The following is a 23,366-nucleotide window of genomic DNA, read 5'->3' on the forward strand; positions in this document are numbered from 1 at the left end:
AGATTGCCTCATTTTCCTTGCACACTATTTCCCCCATGTTAGAATGGCAAAGTAATATATTTTGAAATATAATACATCAAGACCTGAAAATTGAACTAAAAAGATAAAGATTTTTCTGCAACATTGCCCTGTTAATAATACAAGTAAGGAATTCCTAGTATCAGTTTTTGGAAGAATTTTAAAGAGCCATTGTTAATTAACACTTGCTGAATTACTCTCCAAAGTACACAAGCTATATAATATCACTAAGTCAGTGTGGACACTTATAGTTTTAAGCCTGTGAAACTCCATGATTTTACCTACATATCTTTAAGACAGTTATGACTTGTCATTTTTAATACCTTTTTTTCCTGGTATGTTACAGCTCTGGCTCAGCAGAATGTTCTACATTAATTTTATTTTCTTGTGACCACTTCTCCATAGCTTCTTTTAAAGTGATCTCAGCTCATAATAATGCTTGTTGATTTTTCTTGAGTAAGTTATGAATGAAAAAAACCCTACATCTTCAGTTATAAAAACCCAACCTTTGTTTCTTTCTGTTTTTCTGACAGATGTCTGAAGAGATGGGGTTATGAAGAGCTACACCCAAATAATCTTACTGTCTGACCTTCCACAGAATATGGGATAAATCTTCCACAGAATATGGGATAGTATGCTTTAGGAAAGTGGCAATACACAGGGTAAAGCACCTCAGGACTGCTGAGAGACTGTACCATTTAAAAGGAGTGGAAAGCAAGGCAAACTAATGATTTTGACTCAGTTCAGACTGGGAGGTACTATGCAAGGAAATATAAGATTAATATAAGATGAAGCTCATTTCCAAACAGGCTGTAACCCTGTAGCACATGGCATTATTTCCTAAGCAGGATCAGAAGGGGACAGCATAATACATTGCAGAAATAAACTTCTATCACAGAAAACAAAAATCAACAGAGATGATCAGGAAGGATTCACCTTGAAGCCTGTGTCTTCCCAAGCCCATATACTTAGGATACTCAGACAAAGTAATAAATCAGGTGATCCCAAAGCTTTATAGAGATCACACAGCTCAGTAGACACACTTATCAAGAAACAATGACCAAAAATCTGGTGATTCCAAACTGTGCCTTTGCTGTCTTGTGAAAGAGTCATAAGAAGTGTTTTGCCTGAACATACTGGATACCATGTCAAGAGAAAGATCTTTCCATCCTGCTTTTTTTACGTAGACTGAGCAATACTGAAAACATTCACAATGGCTAATTACTGCTTGGTGTCATGCGTCACATTCCTAAGAAAGCTCTAAACATTTCTATCCAGAGAGGCCATATAAAGGCAAATTACCACCTCAACTAAAGGCAAAACCTTAGGCACAGAACAATCTGAATCCAGACCAGCCCAAGGCTCCAAAGCTGTACCAATGAACTGCCTCATTCTGTCAGCAGGAATAAGGTAGCCATCCATTTTTATTCTTTGTAGAAAAACCTTAAAATGCAAAATGATTTGGATCAATTCTAACAGCAACCAAAGAAAAAACCAACCCAAAAAACCGCAACTCAAACCCCAAGTCCAGTAGAAGTTTCAGTGTAGTGCTCTCTAGTGGAGATAGCCAATGAACAATAAACCCTGTAGCACCGCTGCAGAAAAGTATCTGGATATTGTTGTGGATCACATAGTACATGGAAATCTGTAACATAAAGACGTTTTTAAAAGGCTAAACTCCATTCTCCATTTGTCAAATGCAAGCTGAAAAAAACCCCAACTATTCTGGATTACTTGTCACTGATGAGAAAAGTGAAAAATAACAGCTAGTTCAGGGCATCATATTTTTCTGCTCTTCTTCAAACTAGAATGACAGAGAGTGTGAAAAATAGTTAGGAGGAAAAAATGAACATAGGACATGCTGATGGATCTCAAATATGGGAAAAAATTGTGTAAGTGGGACATCAAGGTTTCCATACTGATAATACAAATAACAGATTTCATTTGTAGCCAAATGGGGCATGGAATTTGTGTTAAAAAGGCAGAGAAGTACTGTAATGATCTAAGATTAGAATGAATTTGCCTTAACTGTAGATTTTGCTTGAGAATGCTCTAAGCAGACTTGACGATACTCCATTGTATGTGTGTCTTCCTGTGGGTGAGGCAGATATAACCCTGAACACTATTTCAGGATAACATTTCCTCCCCGCTCCTCCCCGCTGCTCCAGGGTTCTGCTATGGTGACTCTCTCTTAAAATATGTGTCAAAGTCACATGTCAAAATAGTTTTAGCTTTTTTTAGGATTATGTCCTTGCTGAGTAAAGATTACAGTGTTTGCAGATACCTGTCTTAAGGAGTCAAAACTCTCTCATTAAACGTCTCCTTTTATCCTTTTACAGGTGTTGAAAGACAGACAAACATTAATACAAATGCCAACAATATACAGAATAGCAATATGACTGAGATGTTTGCTCTGTCCATGTGCCATTATTGCCAAGCACAACGACTGAATGAGTTCAGAGATGCAGAACAGCAAAATAAAAATGAAACCAAATAACACAGGCAAACCAGGAGTATACTGATAAACATATTCTGAAGAGCTAGCAATATCTTTGGATTGAAGGACTGTATCCATATTCATTCAAGTAGCTTAGGCATACATTTCTTTCTCATACATTCTTTGTGAAAGTTCAACTCTCCCATAGCAGCATCCACAAACACTGATTTCTAAAACAGTCTATTAATTCCATGGCACCCTGACAGGCAATAAAGTATCCTCAGTCACAGTCTTATTAAAAACTCTTATAATATAGGCTACATATATAATATAGGCTATGATACATATGATAATATAGGCTATGATTGAGAACCACGCCTTAAATAATGCCCAATTCTATTATTTCACATATAGAAAATGCCACAGCAAGGCTGCCAGCGATGCCTTATTGAAAACACAGGTGAAGATTCCTGTGATCTCTTAATGTGTTCCTTACTGAATCTCTTCTTGGTTATTATCTTCAGCGTAACCCTTTCCTGTGGAAATCTAAGAGATTTCCTAACATTCCCTAATGCTGACCAGAGCCATTAAAGATCACTAATGAATGAATATTAAAAGGGATTCTGATGTACTGTGATAAATGGAAAAGATGAGATACACAGAACACCTTTTCATCTAAGAGATTTGTTAACGTAAAAGAAACATAAAGACACAAATTCATCCTTCTGGGTATTAGGTATTAGCCAGCATAAGAAGAAAAATACTGAGATTTTTGCTAACTCTTCCTTGCTACAATATATGCAAATCTAATTACAATCTCACATTTAGTTTGTTTTTCAATAATAAATGTCCCAACATAAATAATTAATGTCCTAATCATGCTTAAGATGCTCACACTGCTTTTCTTTCTGCCACATGAAATTTAGACTGTATTTTGCAAACTTTGCTTTGTATGCTATCCTGCCATGGCTCATACTGTCATGACCATTTCAATTTCTTTTTTCTTTTTCTTTAAACCTTTCAATGTCAAGGAGAAAAATACTAACAAAATCAACAATCAAAACTCCATTCTTTATGGTAATTATTTGATCATCTATTCCCAGACCTAACTTGATAGAAAAATTCTTAACCCAATATTAAAGCTTTATTCATAGAAATAAGAAAAATAGTACAACCTAAAAGCATGAGCTATCTGAAAGTAGACTTTCAGTCTGCTAGATAATATGTATTCTTAACATTCACTTGAATATATTAATATGTTCTTCAGAAAGTATCATCAGTCTAGCAAAATGTGTTTATAAGGAAGAGTCACAAAGCTTTTTCATGGTGATCTCCATTTTCAAATCCTACTTGGTACTTCAGTGCAAAAACTTTATTGGGTACAAACAGTAGTCTAACTCCCCAGAAAGACCCTGAATATGTTTTAAAAACTAAAAAAAAAAAAAAAAAAAAAAAAAAAAAAAAAAATCATTCTGAATATTAATGCATATTCTGTTCTTTACTCACTCCATCTGGCTGAGTTCTACAATAAATTCTACACACAGAATACCATTTCAGTTTAAAAATTGGTGTACTGCATATAATTTATTGTGCTACACCTTTCCTCATAATCCAAAAGCAAAAGGCTTTCCAAACTATAAAGACTCCTGAATTCAGTCAGACAACTCATACATGCATCTTTCCATGCAGAGGCCATAAAGGGAACACTCATGGTCCAGTTTTCCTCTCCCTCTACAATGTCTCTGGCTAATCTCATCTGCAAATATAAAATCAACAATCATTTCTGTGAGTCATCAGTTACATCCAGACTTGACTCCTCGCCAAGATCATGTCTTAACTTTCCAGTACCTCATATCTAATCTATGTTTAAATTGTTTTAAATATTTCTTTCAACATTTTTTATTTGAGGAAGCTTCCTCTTTTTGTCACTGTAAAAAACACTGATTCTGTTGGTCAGCAAGAACTGGAATTATCTTTAAGTGAGTCTCTCAGATACAATCCACATCCAGACCACAGGCAAAATGTTTTTCATCCCTCTACACAGCTTCCACTTTGATCCAGGCTATTTTCACAAATACTCCCTCATCCTGCTCTCACCTACCCATTAGGATTGTCAACTCCAGTCATCATTTATCTTCTCATTTGATGGTTCTCATGCATACACACTTAAATATCAGGACATCTGAGTGTAAAACTCAGTGCACAGTTTGGCATTGTAGGGTTTACACAAGGTCATACAATTTATTTTCATACAATAACCACACCAACTCAATTTTCCTCTAGTGTTATGAGCACAAAATCTGCATAATAGATGTAGCATCATTTCTTGTATTATCAATTTTTTAATTAGCCAGTCAGGTCTGGTTGTTCTGCAGGTATCCATCTTCTGTCTTAATTCTCACATTTTAGTTATAATAACCCTTGGATTAAATAAATGGTCCACTCTGTCTTTGTACATTGCCTAACACAAGGGAATCATAATACATGTCTCCGCTTGCACAAATCCCTGAGCTATTAACAGAGTTTTTTTCTTACATCGTTCAAGAACAAAACTAATAGCTGAATTTGGCTCTGTTTTCCCTCACTGATCTTCCCAGTAATTCTAACCTTAAGTATCTCGTGTATCTATCAATAGATTAAAACCTCAAAAGAAAAAAACTGTCTCATTTAATGAGCAGATTATTTTTCCATTTTTAAGTAAATACTAGAAATGGATTTGACTTGCAGCTACAATTGTTTAAAATTCTATCTGCCTTTTAGTGGGGAGGTTTCTGTTTATACCGGGTTGGTGTTAGTGTTGAATGAAGATTTTTCCGTAGGAGGAATAAACTAGTTTCTTTTCAGGGCTTGTCTCCTAAGGCAACCGAAAGCCAATCTGCTCTTGACATCAGTTGACAAATAGTATTGCTTTCACAGAACGTAGTATTTTTTATACACACATGCTTTCATGGTTTTGGCAGGCCATTGCTATTGTTATTTATACCCCAAAAGATGTTCTGCAGATGGTTAAAGCCACATCGAGTGTTTGCACAAGCTGATGGACTGCTATGTCTTTTCTGCCAAAGGCTGCACCTCTAGCTTTATTTCTGTCACATGACAACCAGAATAATAGCCTTTTCTGTAGCTGTGGCTATTAACCATCTTCATCAGGATTACACAGACAGCAGTATCAGTTATCTCTATTTTCTTAGACTACAATAAGTTTATTAAGGCCATAGAAATCCATACTTTATACCAGGAAACTGGTGTTTCAATAAAGCTCTCACAAACCCTGGTACAGTTTAAAGATGTGGTATGTTCAGTCTCCTAATGGGTATTTATCTGAGGTGGAGACTTGATCTGTTCAAAATACACCCATCTTGCTCAGTCAGACTTCACTAAGGTCAGTTCAAAATGTAATTAAAAAAGTAGGAAATTTCTGCCTTTTGCACAAAACTCAGTAAATTTAATTTAATTTAAACTCAGAGATTTAATTCAGGAAGTTTTCTCCCCTTTTGAGAGGACTGAAATAAGCAGCTCCCACCTTCCTGGCAACTGTCCATACAATCAGCCCATATAGGTTCTATGGATACCATCCATAGGAACAATTACATTTCTCTTCTAGTTGAACCACTGTGCAGTGAAGGGTGAAAAACCAATGAGTCTAGAATAAATATGCAGGACAATATTCTGCTGCTGAATGGGAGGAATTATCTTTAGAAAGGTCATCCTGGGAAATCTGAACTGTATCCACTGGCCAGCTACCGACAACAGGAGTTTAACTTACTGCTAGCCTTCAATAGGTACATAAAACTTAAAAGGCTACCAGGATAAAGCCTTTTTCTTTATCTGTGCACAATATATACTGGCTTCAGCATACCAAGAAGATCAGTGATATGTTCCCTGTAGACATCTAAGACAACTCAGTCTTCACCTACTTCTCACCTACTGTCACAGAAACTCTCAGCAGGTGTTGCAAATTAGCTGCTCTTCTAATCCAGGTTCTTTGGCCACTTAAACTAAAATTTAACAATACACAAAGGTGATGAATGTGCATACTTTAAAAACTAGCATCATAAAGCTGCTGACTGGATTAGCTACACTAGCACATCCTTCTGTACAATTTACCATTCTTGAACTTTTGTGCAGATCCTTTATAACAGTCTTAATACCCTTGACTACCGTGCCATGTTATGTCAGGTCTTCTTTAAAGTATGTTTTTTGTTCCAGATGAGCATAGAGTGTGGCACAAAAGAGACGATTTATGGAAAAAAATGGCACAGAGTACTAGATGTTAACACTGTATTTTGTTGGAGTTATTCCAAACCTACATTGAAGTAGCTCTAGTCTGGTTTCATGAATTCAAGAGCCATTAGAAATTGCAGCACCTTAGGCTTGTTCCCAAAGTACATCTTCCAGTGTAGCTTCATCCAAAAAGAATCATACTGGTGTTCTCCAACCCCAAAAGTCATCTGTATAGGTCTGCAGCACCTTTTAGTCACTTAAATATGCCTATTCTTCTGAATTACATTGTTTGCTGAAGAATAGCCACATACCTATATAGTATATAGATATATGTACTCGAATAGTCTGGAGAAACAGAATGTGCTGGGATATAAACCCAGTAAACAGAGGCACTTTTTTGATCTAAACAGTTCCCTGACTTGTTTATTTTACTAGGAATCACACAAACAATTGTAATAGCAGTGCACAGGGACACTGGGGATAGGAAGAAGCAACTGGAAAAGAGGAGATTGGGAGGAAGACCATCTTTATCACTGACAGTATTGTTAATAAACATTAACTACTGCTAAGTGGAGGGGGAAAAAAGTGCTTTGGAACTTAAATATACTTTAAGATGTATATTGCTGACTTTTCAGTAGTAACATCCACATTTGTCTTTGTGGGTTGTCGAAAGATTGCCCTCCTCATATGCACACGAGTTCTATTTTTGGTATATTAATGAAAACAGTTCTGTCATCTCCTCTACAGACCAGTGTCTGTAACCATTTTGTTGTTTCTTCTTTCATCACATTGTTCATGAATTCTAATCCTTTTCCTCACGGAAAACAACTCTCACTCAAAGTTGCAAAAGCTTACATACAGAGCCCATTGACTTAAATTTGCTTAAGAAAAAGAGGATAGACTTAGATTACATTAAAGAAAGAAATTGTTTACTGTCAGGGTAATGAGGGACTGGAACAGGCTGCCCAGAGAAGTTGCCCAACCCCTGCAAGTGTCTAAGCCAGTTTGAATGGGGCTTTGAGCAACCTGGTATAGTAGATGACCCTGCCCGTGGCAGGAAAATTGGAACTAAATGAGCTTTAAGGCTCCTTTCAAATCAAACCATTCCATGATTCTGTAATTTCATCTACAAATTTACATCCTTGCATTCATGCCTATTTTATAAATATTAAATAAAAGAATTTTTAAAGAGGTCTCAAAGTATGAGGCTAAACTACAGGAGCTACAAGGCTCCATAAGCATGTATGCAATTTATGCTAAATGTTATTTTCAAATATTGCAGCATCAATATTGTTTATTAGATTATCCTATTTCTTCTTCTCATTAGATACCTGTCAGTACAGCCTTTTTCATAAAGAATAATCCTCTACAACAGTTCTCAGTTGCTAAATGTGTACCATGTGTTACAGGTAAAAAATTTTATATTAATTTAAAATTAATTACCATTTATTAGCTACCAGTTAAAAAGCTTACAGTCTTGCTTCCAAACTAGCAAGTGCTTTCTCTAGGCATTACAGCTGTAATAACATCCAGTCATCCATCTCTGGATATGTCTTCACAGAAATCTCCAAAAGTGGCACAGAAGGCACCATTACTGGAAGCAGTACATCCAAAAGACTCAGCACTCTGCTCGCACTGTTAAACCTCGTATCTCAACAGAATGCCCCCTAAGGAAGCTGCAATGATTCTGATACCCCAGACAGCTCATCAGAACAGGCATGGCTGTTTTTGCAGAGCACCATGTGAACTTTCTTGCCCAGAAATCCATATCTGGGCCTACCACGCAAGAAGCTTCCTACATTGTGGGTGCAATTGGAATTTGGAGAGCTTTGTGGACCTAAGTAAATTACAGAACCACAGAATATTCTGATTTGGAAAGGACCCACAGGGACCATCTGAGTTCTGAACTCTGTCAGACTCAAGTAACTTTTGAACAATTGTACTTAATATGTGCAAATTACCATTTTCAGAGTTTAAGATAAAGATACCTTTCTAATGCCAAAAGCCCTCCACACCTGTCAAATATTACATTTCTAGTCCAAGGCAGAAAGAGGGTGAGAGTCCACACCAGCATTTACGTATTACAAAAATCAGTTTTCCGCTAATCTTGTTCTCAGCAAGACTTGAAGTGTTTACACTCAAAGAAAACTGTTGTGAAGTACACAACAATCTAGTCAAAATACCAAATTATAAAGGATAAAACAGATGAGGATGAACTATGACAATCTCAACAGAGTCATTATAAGATGAAATGACATGGCAAAAAGACAAATGAAGTTCAGTGTAGATATACATCAAATGATGAAGATTGTAAAATCCTTATATCCCCTATGTAGCCATAACACCTGTGAATACAAACACAACTTCCTAAATGGAGTGACTGTTAATGACCATTTCAAAAGGATCAAGAATGATCTTGAGACCACACTCAAAGCTAAAGAGAGGATAGAAAAGTCCCTGTGGGGAGACAAGAAGGCACAGAGAATAAACCAAAGAATTTCACTGCAATATTACATAGACTGAAGTTCTTGTCTTTTTCATCTTTAAATACTGGAACAGAACTCAGTAATATCCAGAAGCAACTAGTAAGGATAATCCAATACAGAACATATTTCATAGCGGGAGACACTAATTGATATTCTTCAATTTGAAAGAGACAGCTCAGGAATATGTAATAGAAGCTTATTGATTCTCGATTGATACTGAAAAGGAGAACAGGAACCTTCTGAAAGAAGTAGGAGACACCAAATCAAATTAAGAGGAAGCAGGTTTCAAATAAACAAACGGAAGTGTTTCTTCAAACATGAAGATAAACAGTGCAATTCCTCACCACAGGATATTGCAGATGCTCAAAGTTTACATGAATCCAGGAGAAAACTGTACTTTCTAGTGGGAGAAAAATCAGTTGAAAACTACTAAATTCACTGAAAACACATCTACTGAGATGCAGTCTCAAATAATTGAAGAGTACTATACTCGCTTACTTTGTCCTTACAGTTGTCCCCAGGGCACCGCTTCAGGTTATCATTAGAACAGGATGCTGAGCCTGATGAACCTTTAATCTGACCAAATGGGCATGTGTAAGTAAATTAAAGAGTGATAGATCTTGGGAGCTGGAACTTGGTCATCTATATCATTTAATGATAGACCCCAGCTGTGAAGGTTTTTTGCAGACATTTCAATGAATCCAATTAACATTTCCTCATATGATTCCCAGGCACAGTTCAAAAGCAAGGGACTATTTCCAACAGACACTTTTGATTAAGCCTGTTTCAAAGGGCAAGAGCATTAAACAACAGGAAGATGGACAGATCAAGTCAAGTATCACAGAACTACCTGATAAGCCCTGTTAATCTTTAGCTTACTAGGATGCCAACGTGCCTGCATTTATTTCAGGGAGAGAAATAAAAGAAGGTGAGAAGAAGTGACTAAATTGTTACAAGATGAGAAAGAAAACTTGTATATTTCTCTATATAGCATTAGGAGACAAGTATGAAAAAAATCTCTGTTTACATTTATATCCAACTGGTAAAGCATTCAGTCTTACCTGCACGAAACAGGATTTCAAGGATTTCAAATATTCTTCTCCTTGCCCCAATAAAGTATCTGCACTGACAGTTAACACAGGTAAGAGACAAATTTTAAGTACAGTGGCACAAACTCCACTCACATCCAAACTAGGGAACAGGACCCTAAGTCTATAATGCAAATTGCACATTCTTCCTTTGCTCCAAAGACATTAAGACCAGGTAGTTACACCAAGATTTGCAGTTTATAGAATTTACTCTTCTAAACTTTTGCTCAGACTGAAGCATTTCTAGTAGAATCTACAGTTCATAAATAGAAACACTCTACTAATACACAGTGTTGCTAACTGCTTGTCTTAATTGTAGCTTTTTAGTGTTTTTAATTATAAACCTTTGTCTTCCATCTATGAAAAATAACTTCTATTTTTCAAGTAAATTGGAAGCTTCCCCAGTACTTGAGTTGTCTGGTTTTTACCACTGAAATTTATGATACAGACATTAAAATACTAGAAACACTAAATAATGACTACCTTCAAACCGTCATGTTAGATCTAGGAAAGGTGATTCTTTCTTCATTTCCTTATGCATATTTAAGAAAAGCATATTGAAGACTGAAACAAAAGACTACACCTGGGGACACCCTGGAAGTTTATAGCCCTCTGTGTTCTGGATGGACAGAAGGTAGACAGAGCAGTATTTTATTAGGTGTGATAGGATGAAGTAGAAAACGTTGAACCTCCAGGAAATCTTCTTGACACTAAGATCTATTAGGAATTGTCTTCTAAAAGAAATAGATGAAGCCCTATTTCCTGGGATAATTCAAATTGTACTTCAGAAAATAGTAAATATATACAAAGAACATCCTGCGTTTAGAAGAAAATTGGGCAGATGAAATTTTTTTCTACATTTAGGCTGGACAAGCCCCAGACTCCTCTTTAAGACATGCAATATGTAATGTAAAAAGGGTGAAACTCTGGAAATAATAAATAACTATCAATATAGTTTTATTCTCAAAGTTTCCCTTATTCAAATACATGTAACTTTTTAGTTAATATCATTTTACTGAGAAATATTAATCACAGAATTATAGTAAAATACTAACTTTACCAGAGATCAAGTGTTTAAAAATGCATATCACAACACACAAACTGTAACATAGCTCATGTCCAATGACATCCAGTTTTAAAATCCTCTACTTCAGGTGTGAGAAGAAAGAGACTATGCTTTATGAAGGAAAAAGTCTTCTGAGTTTTCTGAGATATCAGCTAGTCTGGTGATTTCGTTATATAACAGCACACCTTGCCTCTCTGACTTAAAAGACAAAGAGGGATTTTATACCAGCATTTTGAAATAGATAAGCAAGGCAAAGAATTTAGGATTCCCAGCTCTGTAAAATTACTAATATCTATTAGTGACAAAGAAGTCATGTTTGCTCAGCTATAATCAACATGTAAATGTGTTGGCTTTTCCATCATTACTATTTCAAATAAAATTCACATATACTGTCTGCTAAATGTTATTGAAATCTATATGGAGTTCACGTTTCATGTGTCCCAGAAAATTGAATTCTCAGTGTTCTAGCTCATTTACAGAAAGAATCATATCTATAAAGTGTACTAATGAAAATACATATTCTAACCAAAAATGTAGACAAGACGACAGAAAAAGTGGGGGACCTGGTTAAAAAGTATCAACTGGAGTGACCAAAGGAAGCAATAACTAGGAGGAAAGAGAATTATTTACAGATTTAAAAAAGGAAAATGGTATCTTAGAAGTTATTTGTCTAATTTGGATATTTAGGGTGGACATTAGACAAGTTCCTCACAGAAGGAGTGCCTGGGCATTGGAATGGGCTGTCTAGAGAGGTGGTGGAGTCACTGTCCTGGGAAGTGTTTAAAAAAAGACTGGATGTGGTACTTGCTGCCATGGTCCAGTTAATAAGGTAGTCTTAGGTCATAGGTTGGACTCGATGGCCTCAAAGGACTTTTCCCACCCAGCTAACAGGTACTGGATCTGTTGCAACCCCCAAGTGATGCACATACTTCTAGTATCAAAATAAGTAATAATAAATAAGATTTCAACCTCTGCAAGTTTCAAGACAGGTCTAAGATCTTGAAACCTGTAGAGGTTGAAATCCAGACCCAAACCTGTTAATCAGGCCAGATTGCTCAGGGCTTGCTGAGAAAGAAAAGTTGCTGCTGGAAAACCACTTTGGGCAACTTGTTCCAGAGCTTTACAGTCCTATCACAGGAAACTATTAACTGGACATTAAAAACAAACAAGTCTCTATGTTAAAAAAGAAATGGTCTTGCCATTCTCTGTGCTTATCAAATTAGAAATAAATGTAAGGGATACCTTGCATAATTTTGATGCTATTAACCGAAAATGACAGTCATTTAAGATAATCTCATCTCGTGTGTTTTCATGAAGCAAGTCTTTAGTTTATGCCCTTTTGTGTTACCAGGATAAAAAGTGCATACCACTGGAAGAGGAAATTACTTCTGTAATAAACAGTGTTAAAATTAAAAACCCTTTCCTAATGGCTACACAGCATCTTCCTTGCTGCATTTCCAGCCCAATGCCCTGCATGCACTACAGACACACAAACAGACCATTTCTTTCCTCCTTTGCAGCAAGGTTATGTATTTGAAGGCTGTTTGCATATTTTCAGCTGACTCTACACTAAGAGTAAATAATGCAGTCCTCCCTCAAAGGTTCTGTATTCCTGAGCACCAGTCATTCCCAGTGCTTGCCCTTCAAAATCTGTAAAATTGAAGCCATATCAACACCAAATAGCACTTTTTAATAGGACTTTTTAATTAGTGTTGCAGACAATACTTCACTTTGGAACATCTTAGTCTTTCAGTTGCAATTTCATTTTTATTTTCAGGCTACATCTCTGATTCACCAAGAACATTCTGTATTTTAAAGCTTTCTTCTAGTTATTATCAGCACCTTCTGACTTCCTATCATCATGAAATGCAATAGTCATATTTTCTATCCCATACTGTAAAATTAAAATTCGAAGCAGTATTACAATGAGAACAGATCCCCATGATTATAGTTTGCCTACTTGGCAGCAAACCAATTAAAACTGCTCTCAGCATATACTTTTTCAGTCACGCTATAAAAGGGTAAACCAATGTTTTTGTTGCAGTTATAAGACTATCACATAAGAGTGTCATTATCTATGTAACACAAAGAAAACAGAATATAAAGGAGAATTAAAATAAATTCACAGTGAGAGTATATTTCCTTTGGAGGGAAAACTTGCAATATAACACCTGCACAGTCTGTACTTCCCATACCACTACTGGATTTTGTAAGAGAGAACCAAGTTCAGCCATGACCAAAAGCAGAACAAGATTTTTGGATTCCCCAAGAAGAACCAAGTGTGGCAGAGAAACCCTTAAACAGCATAAAGGAATCTTCCTCAATAATTTACATTATAGATGCTTCCCATAACTGTAATGTACAAATGATCACACACTGTCACCTCAGCTGTCTCTGTCCCTCTGGTGTCCCCAAGGCTTGCTCTGCCAAAGCAGATCCTAATACAAAAAAACAACTATTTTCATTTGATGAAACAAGGTATAAGGCTGAGTTGGTTTCAAGTATTCAATCCTAAGAAATGATAGGGTCACTAAACCAAAAGTAGAGGATGGTTCATTTCCATGTACTTCTGCGGGGAGTCTGGAATGGCAAATACCCCGTGCTGAGGTAGCTGTGCCCCATCCTAGGTGATATGCAAAATAGTGTGTGCAAAATTTTTTTCCTTAATGTGCAATATTAGGCAGAATTTTTGGTATTAGGAAAAACTTCCATTTTGGGCTTTGTAATTGTGTTTGTTACACTCAAAGTAGTATAACTGTCTCACTTTGTGCTGCTATGTTAAAATGCAAATGTGTTGATAATTTTTTTTATACTGGGGTTTAGTAGCTGAAACTCTACATTGTTATTCTTAAACAATTATTTGAATTAAAGCTGAACTGAATAACTGCTAAAGACCTACTTCCCATACCCTTCAAACACATGCTTCCCACACAAATATCATGTGTAGCTTCTGATGAGAATAGCCCAAACTATTTTTGAGTGATCACTGGTAAACAAAGAACCTTCCACTCTTTTATTTCCTTTAATTTGAAGGGCAGTTGAATGCAGCATTAATAAGAAATAATAGCAAACATAATAATAAACACTGGAAGGATTTTTAAATGGGACCTCTTAATTATCATCTGAATTTATGAGACAGAAAGAAAAAAAAATGGTCTAAGCATGTTGGTTTAGCTTCCACATAAGAAAAATGTGACTACCAGTGGTTGGGTCATTTTATCTCTGCTTTAAAATAAGGGAAATCAAGCAAAGAGAGTGGCAGCAACAGCTGGAAGCATGTGCCTGTGCTCAAACACAATTTATACATAAAACTCGAGGAGAGCACAGCACAGCTGCAGAGCAATTATGGGGACAAAAAAACAAGAAAAAAAAATCCACAAACCCTTCAGAAATTATGAATAATGATACTACCAAGGAAATAAGATCTGTCATTGGAGTTAGAAACACTCAAGCTTAACAAGTGTTTTTTTTCAGAGGTTGAATCCTCACATTATAAATGTTAGTTGCTATGGATGCTGGGTTTTACTTCTGATCCTTCTTTCTTCTTGGCTACTGGGATACTTTTTCCTAAGAAAACCTCCACATTTTATATCTGCTTTGATTCTGTTAATCCATAGCATGCTTTCTTTAAAATATGAACACTGGAAAGCTGTCTGACACGTCTGAAGAGGTATGGTGGGTGAGTGAATACATCCATGTCCAAAGCAGCCTAACTCACAAATATATTACACTTTTTTAAATTCAGAAGCTGCCACCTACTCTCTATTTTCATCAGTCTGAATACTGCCAGAAGAGCAGCTTCTGTCATTCTTCATCTTTATGATATATAAATTCAGCAGAAATGCTTTTCTGCACCCTTTTTAGACAGTGGGCTGAAGCACAGAGAAACTACCTATTTCAAGAAAAGATTCTTATTTCAGGTTGCCTAATCCAGACCAGACAAAATTAGTGAGAAAGCAGAAAACAGGCATGAACGTGTTCAAGAACTGAAGCTACAACCATAAAGTATCACCTCTGTTACTTTAATTCCTATTAGACAAGCTGGTGTCTGGCTCTTTCTTCCACTTGTCCCTGAACACACGGGTTTTTTGCCTTTGATTGATGACCTAGGAAGACTTACCTGTCAGAAGTAACACAAAAAGATTGGGTGGCATCATCTGATGCCACCCAATGCTGGCATTCTATCAGCCAAGACAGCCTTCCACAAGGCCAGTTTAGCTCCCATTTTATTGAACAAGCTATTGAACTATTTCCTGCCACTGCAGAGGCTCTGTTGGTTCCTCCAAAAACTTTTTCTTAGAGAAAAAAAAATATAAATGAAGCCCTGATGGCACTCAACAAATGCATAAAGAACTTCTCATTCTTAAGCATTTACATGTCAAAAATGTAAGAATTTTACATGTAAGGATTAAGGATTACATGTAATTAAAGGATTAAGGTAGACAGTCAGAACAAAGCTCTGCTTGGTTGGCCATATATCATATTGTTAAACCAATAAATTACATGGACAGAATAATTTACCTTTTCACCTTCTTCACCTTTATTACCTGGAAAGCCACGTTCACCCTGGAACACAAAAGGATAAAATACAAATCTCAAACAAGCATTGTTCAAGTAATTATATTCTTAAAATAATTTTACTGCACTGAACTTTTATTATGAGACAAAAATGAAGTAATTTGGATGCTGATTGTCTCTTATTCAAAAAGGTGTGAAATGTCTACAAAAAATGATATGGCTTTCCATAGTTTTGTCAGTTAATAAGAGTCATTTATTTTTCCATTCATCCTAAGGGATTTTCTCAGATTTAAAAATTCTCAACTATTTATTGACTCTAGATCTGCTTATTAAAGTACTTCTATTCTTCTGCAGAACCAATTTTAATACATTTATTCCTATTAATACCTTCATTTTAATTTTTAAATATAACTAGTCAACTGTGAAGGTCTCCTACCCAGATCAACTGAAAAAATATACAGATATGATTTATGAAAAGAAAACTAATTTCTTTTACTTTGAAAAGCATATCAAATTACCCAAGTATTAAACACAAACCAAAACAAAGAAAGAAAAAACACAAAAGGGGGGAGTTTTAAACTATTAACTCAAGCTCAAGTTATTTCAGCAGATTGAATTCTTTGTTTGATGGTATTTCAATTAAAAGGCTATTATAATGCTCTTTCCAGCTCTAATTTCCTAACTTTTAGCTCAGAAAAGGATCACTGCATACAATATTACTATGTTAACATCTTCATCAGATGCAATCTGCAGTCTGTCTATATTACACAAAAATAACACCTGCTCTAGGTTTTTATTAAAGCATACTTGCATGTTTTGTGAGACATATAGAAGACAGATGGGCAAAATTATATACAGACAGCACAAAAACTACCTAATTAAAAAATGCAAACTTTTTCTTTCTCCCTCAAATAATTTAGCAAGAGATAGTTTGTATATCTTTCCCAGTCTCCAGAATTAAGTCTCATGGCCTCAGTACAACTCACATGATTTTTATACATCTGTAGAAGAAAAGAGTGGAAAATATCCAAAGGAAAGATTATGGTGTTTTTAAAGTTCCTTTAAAAAAATTAGAGCAATGTCTAAACATTCTTTCATCCTTCAGAGAGTGTAATTTCCTTAAATAGAACTCTAAGGTTTAAGTGAGGTTAACTAGAACAGCTGGCTGTAACTTGCAAAATTTCTAGCAGCATTTTGTCAAATCTTTCAAGTAACGTATCTTGTAGTGATCATGTACTACACATCTGGGAATTTAATTTAAAGCTTTGGAGGTGTGAAGAACTATAAATTATCAAATAGTTCTGGACTTTTCATCACTTCCTACAGTGGCTGCCTTTTACGTTTTTCTTTTGGAGGGGGTGGCTTATACAATCAACAGCTCAATTTTAGAAGCAAGCCCAAGAGCAAGCATACAAAATGGTATCTAATGAAATAAACTTTCACATGTCCTCACCTAAAAATGAGAGGCTAATTCCTGAAATAATTTACAAATGTATATGATTTCAGTTCAGTTAATCTAGTTTCCTTTTTTTGTGAAAAATCGTGTCAGATATTCTTTTGAAGCCCCTTCCAACCTGAGTTGTTCTATGATTCTCATTCTTCCCCAACTGCTGAACACACAACACAGCTAACACTCTAAAAAAACCTGTGGAAGTGTTTTTTCCATTTAACTTTCCCATTTGTGTTTTTACTCAATCCCAAATTCATTATATGAAAATTATTCTAAGAGTCAACATTTCTCTAGTTTTAGCTTGTATTCATTGCCTCTCATCCTTTCATTGTACACCTCTGATAGGAGTCTGACTCTGGTTTTTCCACACCCACCCAGTATTTACGGACAGCAATGAGTCTGCACACCACCCACCACACCCCACTTTCCAAATCATCTCACCTTAAGGCTGAACAAGCCCATCTCCCCCAGCCTCCCCTCTTACATCATGGGCTTTAAGCCCTGGCCATCTCAGTGGGCCTCTGCTGGACTCACCCCAAGGAGCAGTTCTTTACCCTCTCCAGGGAGCTCCAAAGTGGATGCAGAACTCCACATGTGGTCACAAGAGCACTCACCAATCACTCTTCCTGGTCTGCTGGACATGCACCTGCTAAGGCAGCCCAAGATGCCTTTGGCCTTGTGCAAACAAAGGGCATCCTTTGTTTGTTGGAGAACTCCCAACTCCCTTTCTGTAGAGCTGCTTTCTAGAACTTTGGCACCTGGCCTGTACTGTAGCATGAGGGTATTCCTTCTCAGAGGCAGGCCCACGTGTTTTCCTTTGCTTGACTTTAAGAGTTCTGTGATAGCTAATTTCTCAGTATCGTTCCTTCCCTACCTTCTGGTGCACTGTCTACTTCCCTGCATTTGATAAGATCTAAGAACTTGCTGAGAACCCTATCATGCATGTTATTAATAAGGACATTAAATGATATCCAGTATTGCCTCATGGCAATTGACACTTGTTTTTAGGTAGCAGTCAGACTGCATAACATCTTTCCACCTTTGACCCCAATCTTCCACCCACTCTGCTGTTCATTTATCCAGTCAGAACCCCGTAGATTCTAGTGTAATTATGTGTCTGAAGACTAGGCCAAAAGCCTGGCTGGAGCCATCCACTGCTCTCCCCTAATCCACACTGACAGTCATTTTATCAGAGGAGGCAATCAGGTTGGTCAGTGTGATATATCCTTGGTAAATCCATGCTGGCTGTTCGCAGTGACCTTCTAGTCCTTCCTCTGTTCAGACTTGCCTTCCAGGATTTGCTACATAATTTTTCCAGGGACAGAGGTGGAGGTGACTGGCCTGCAGTTCAATAGATCCTTGAAGATGGACGTGATGTTTGCTTGTTTCCAGTCATCAGTGGTCTTCCCTAGTAATCATAATTTTTTGATAATGACAGAGGGCAACCCTGCACTCACATCAGCCAGCTGTCCCAGCACCCCTGGATGCTTAATGTTTGGTATTGTGCAAGCATACAAGTAGCTTAAGTGCTCCTTAACACTCTCTTCTGTGGCCAGTGGCTCATCACACTCTCTGCTAACATGCTTAAGTAAACTGGGAGGCCTGAGGGCAAAACTTACCAGGGAAAAAACCAAGGTGAAAAAAAATTTGGATACTCTCAGCCTTTTCCACATCCCCCACCCATTAAGCAGCAGGTCAACCTTTTCTTCAGTTTTGTTTTTGCTATGGATACAGTTAACAGAAGCCCTTCATGCTGCCCTTAAAACTCTCTTACTAGTTTCAATTCCAGATGAGTTTCTGGTTTCCTAACTCCATCACCACATGCTCTGGCAGTGTCTCTATGTTCCTACTGGGCAGCTCACCCGTGCTTCCACTGCTTACCTTCTTTTCTGTCTGAGGTCAGCCAGAAACATCTTGTTCATCCATGCTGGCCTTCTGCCATACTCACTCAACTCCCTGCATAATAACATATAGTGCTCTTGGGGTTTTAGGAAGCTGTCCTTGAAGAATAACCAGCTGGGCTCCTCAGATTTGCAGGACAGTTTCAATCATTCCTTGGCTTCCTCTTTGCCAAACTCAAAAAAATTTTCTCCTTGAAACTTTCCTCAGATCTCTTGTTTTCTAGGCCCCTGAACACAAACCAATTCCCTGCTGGACCCTCTCTGGTTTCTCCATATCTCTTGTAGAAGTGAGGGTGGAAGACTCCCTCAAACATGACACAGCATACCAATTATTTAATACACTTTACTAAGAAAGAATGGAAAAGGAAATTATTGCAATTTTTAATATTTTAATTCCAAATGAGATAGTACTAGGCTTTTAACTATACTAGCAGCACCACCAAGCAAAGAAGTGAAAATATCCCCCCCTGATCTGCTAGGTGCAATTCTAATTATATCGTCCAAAATGTAGTTTATTTTATTCCAGTAGGGGAATGCTGTTAGCTCATAACTAAGTCTCATGTCTACATCCCCATCATTTTCAGCAATGCTGCTGTTCCACAAGTCAGCTATTGCCTGTACCAATGACCAATGTTAGTGATCAACAATGCTTTATGTTTCAGAAATAGCCCACACTTTTTTGCACATATTCTAATTAAAAAAAAAAAAATCCAAATAGAGAAAATAAGAAATATAGTCAGCAAAATGTAGGTAAAGAAGTTTAGGAGATTTCCACTTGACAGTATAAAAAATATAACAGTATTAGCCACTGGTAACTTGCTTCAAATAATTGCTGCAGAAATAGAAAAGTGAAATTTAAAAAGTATCACATGGTATGATTAATATAATTCTCCTTTGTGTGGCAAAATTCTCATATTAAGTTAGGCAAAAGTTTTCATGGACAATCATTGATTGCTTGTCCTGATATCACTGCAGGATTGCTGATCTGATTTTCAGTGTTTTAAATATGTCTGCAGTACAAGTCAGTGGGATCCTGGCTTTGAATGTAGAAACTGATGGACTGTGGTAATCTTGTTGCTGAACAAAATGCTGGCTACCTCGTCTGCAGAAAATAAGTTCCTTCCTTCCTTCCTTCCTTCCCCTTGTGCTATAATACAGGAAGTGTCTGCCCTAAAGATACACAAATTGCATCAAGGTCATGTTGCAGAACATTTTCTAAAAATTTTAATAACAACAAAATACTGAGGAATTTTTTGTGTGGTCTCTTAATTTGTTGAAGCAGAAGAACTATTTCCCCTACAATTTTCTAAAAGGAATTAGCTGGACAGGCATTAAGATTTAATTCCAAATATTTGCCATTAAAAGCACCTGCAATCAACAAAAAAATCTGACCATGAAAAGAGGCAATTTTAACAAGTCTTACCAGCAAGGTCTATAATAAACATGTCTCTTTTTGCAAGTTCTGGCCTTCCTACAATATTCCACTTCTGGAAAGGAGCAAAAGATTAAAATGGAAGAGTGGAAGAAGCATTGCTCCTCATCTCATTTTGCTGAGATCTCAAGACTCTCAAATTTCTATTTTTTGAATCTGTAATCTTGTAATTGAAAAGACCTGTACAGTTTGAAGAATTAGGCAACTGGTCTTAATGCAAAATAATATTGCTGGGCAGGTTTGTACCCTAGCCCCACATGTCCTTTCTCTTTTGAAAGAGAAGTCAATACTAAAGTTCCTCTGTCACATTATATAACTCAGAAACTGGATATGTAATTCAAGTACCATTTATGTAGATACTGGACAGCTGGCAAAAAGGATGTTGAGACTGCAAATTATTAGAATGAAACTTTTTTTTTTTTTTTGGGTATTTGTTTGGTTTCTCTTCTATCTTGGAGCCAGTAATACTGGGTTTGCCAGGAGCACCTACTAAGCCAGAGTTTTCCCCTGAAACAAGCTGTACACAGACATCATTTTAAAGGCGTAACTCATGACTGAGCTAAATTAAGAGAAAAAGGCATCTGGACATGTATTGCTTCTCATTCCTTTTCTATGGAATAGCTGAATTCATTTCTAGGGTTATTTAGGTCTCCTACTTTGTATTTGGTTAATATGTTTTTCACTTTCAAAATAATAGGCCATTAACAATACATGTTATCTAATTCTAATTCTGTAGCAGATACAGCCATAGGTTGCTTCAGACAACTGGACAACCAAATTTAGAGAATTCTGATCACATGAAAAGCTTTCTCAAGCTTCATTTTAGGCCAAATTCTGAAGAAGACAGTCCAGAAGGCATTTGTGTGCAAAAACCCCAAAAAGTGTACCACAGCTTCCACTGTCTGCCCAGTACCTCTCAGGCACTCGAGCACACTGGGATCTACCCTTAAACCACTAGGTCCAACAGGGAGCTGTATGCACAAGGCTGACTGCTGGTTTCTAGGCTCTGCTCAAAGAGCCATTTCAGATCTTTCCTTCTTCTCCAAGTGCCCAATTTACTCAGCAGGAAGAAAGGCAAATTTTGATCCTCTGCAACCAGGCAGGTTTGCCCTACTTCCCAAGTGAATGTTTTATATGGGTTGTTAATTTACTGTGCCCTCTAACCGACATTTAAAAAAAAAGAGCAAAGTCATCTGTACATTTGACTGTCACCCCTGACTCCCAAATGACCTTTACACTGACCATGAAAATTAAGGATCTGATTTGAATTTGCAAATTCCATTCAGGGAACAAATGCTTAAATGCTACTTACAGAAACTGAGCATAAGCAAAACCAAACACCTTGTTAATCAAAAATGTTTTATAAAAGGTAACTATTCAAGCTGAGCAACACAAACTTCCTCCTCAATACTTGAATAAGGAGTATTGGAACAAAAGAAAACCATAAATCAAGAACTTTGAGTTGAGGGCTATACAATTCAATTCTGCATTTAATATATAGCTTTACAAGGAAAATATATAGTTAAAAGCCTAGTAATATCTCATTTGGAATTAAAATATTAAAAATTGCAATAATTTAATTTTCCATTCTTTCTTAGTAAAGTGTACTAAATAATTACAGACCTAGTGAGAACCTGGCTCTGCCACTCAAAGCTAAGAACCACCCTCCATTTACAGATTCATGAAATATGCCACCATGAATACATTAATTTTTTTGTCATAATTAAACTATAGTTACTGAGCTGAATTCTGGTAGAATTCATTTCTGCTCATATGGGTTCTAATAGGAGCTTAGAAGTCTTATTAAATGAATCTAAAATGAAATCCTTTCTCCATTCCATTCATAGATCTGAGGTCCTTGACAGAAGTTGGCTCTAGTAACTTGTACACCACCCAGTTGAGTTTTCTGTCCACGCCAAAATTCACCAACAAAAGAAAGATTTGAAAGTTCCCTTGCTTGATTCCAAGCCAAGTAGGAGACAAATGCCTCACAGACACAAAAAGAACAAAGACAAAAGAAAAACTCCAGGCTCTCTTAAAAACAGAAAGAGCCAATAAAAGAATGATTATTCGTCAGAACGATGCAAATAATTAAGCAAATAAATACAAAGCCCCCATGACATACAATAATTAAAATAAATTTTAAAATAGCTTGCTAAAATAGTATTTATGTATGGTACCACTTATGGTACAGTTTCCGACTTCTTCTTTCCAGCTCCTGTCTGTAACAATACATGGTAGCGCACTGGGGAAAAACTCTAATTACTCATTACAAGTAATCATTAGCCCTTCATTTTCTCCGGGTGTACAGGATGGATTGTGAAAAATTCTTCATATTCTGCTACCAGATAATAAAATTTCATCTTCCCTGCTATATTGGATCACTGTAAACTAGAAAAACACCCCCAAAACACAATCACAGGTTTTTTTAATGAAGACAAGCCATAGGTCTTTTGTCTTGCATTGTTTAATCAGTGCTCTATGGATTACTATTTCTTTAACACAACAATGCAAAAATACACTTTTACATCAATACCATCAGTATTGATTCGTATTAAATCTAAAATGATTGATGTTGTGATTGCTTTAACTCTTTTGGAAACGTGTAATGTACATGGTCCTTAATATAATTTATTGAGTTTTTCAGTTTATAATTGCACTGCAACAGCTTATAAAATTAGAGAAGAATTTTGAAGGTAGAATAAGATGCTTTGAATGTGTGTATATAACAACATTCTTAGAATGG

At 36.5% G+C, this 23,366-nt stretch overlaps 1 protein-coding gene across 1 annotated transcript in view; it reads right to left on the minus strand.

The window, feature by feature from the left end:
* Positions 1–23,366, minus strand: part of COL19A1 (collagen type XIX alpha 1 chain) — a 194,809-nt gene that overhangs the window by 90,825 nt on the left and 80,618 nt on the right. Inside the window, exon 13 of the mRNA XM_053937526.1 lies at positions 15,841–15,885. Coding sequence (XP_053793501.1) covers positions 15,841–15,885 — 45 coding nt within the window. The remainder of the gene's footprint in view (positions 1–15,840; positions 15,886–23,366) is intronic.

The sequence above is a fragment of the Vidua chalybeata genome, chromosome 3, assembly GCF_026979565.1.
Source record: "Vidua chalybeata isolate OUT-0048 chromosome 3, bVidCha1 merged haplotype, whole genome shotgun sequence".
Taxonomy (NCBI): Eukaryota; Metazoa; Chordata; class Aves; order Passeriformes; family Viduidae; genus Vidua; species Vidua chalybeata.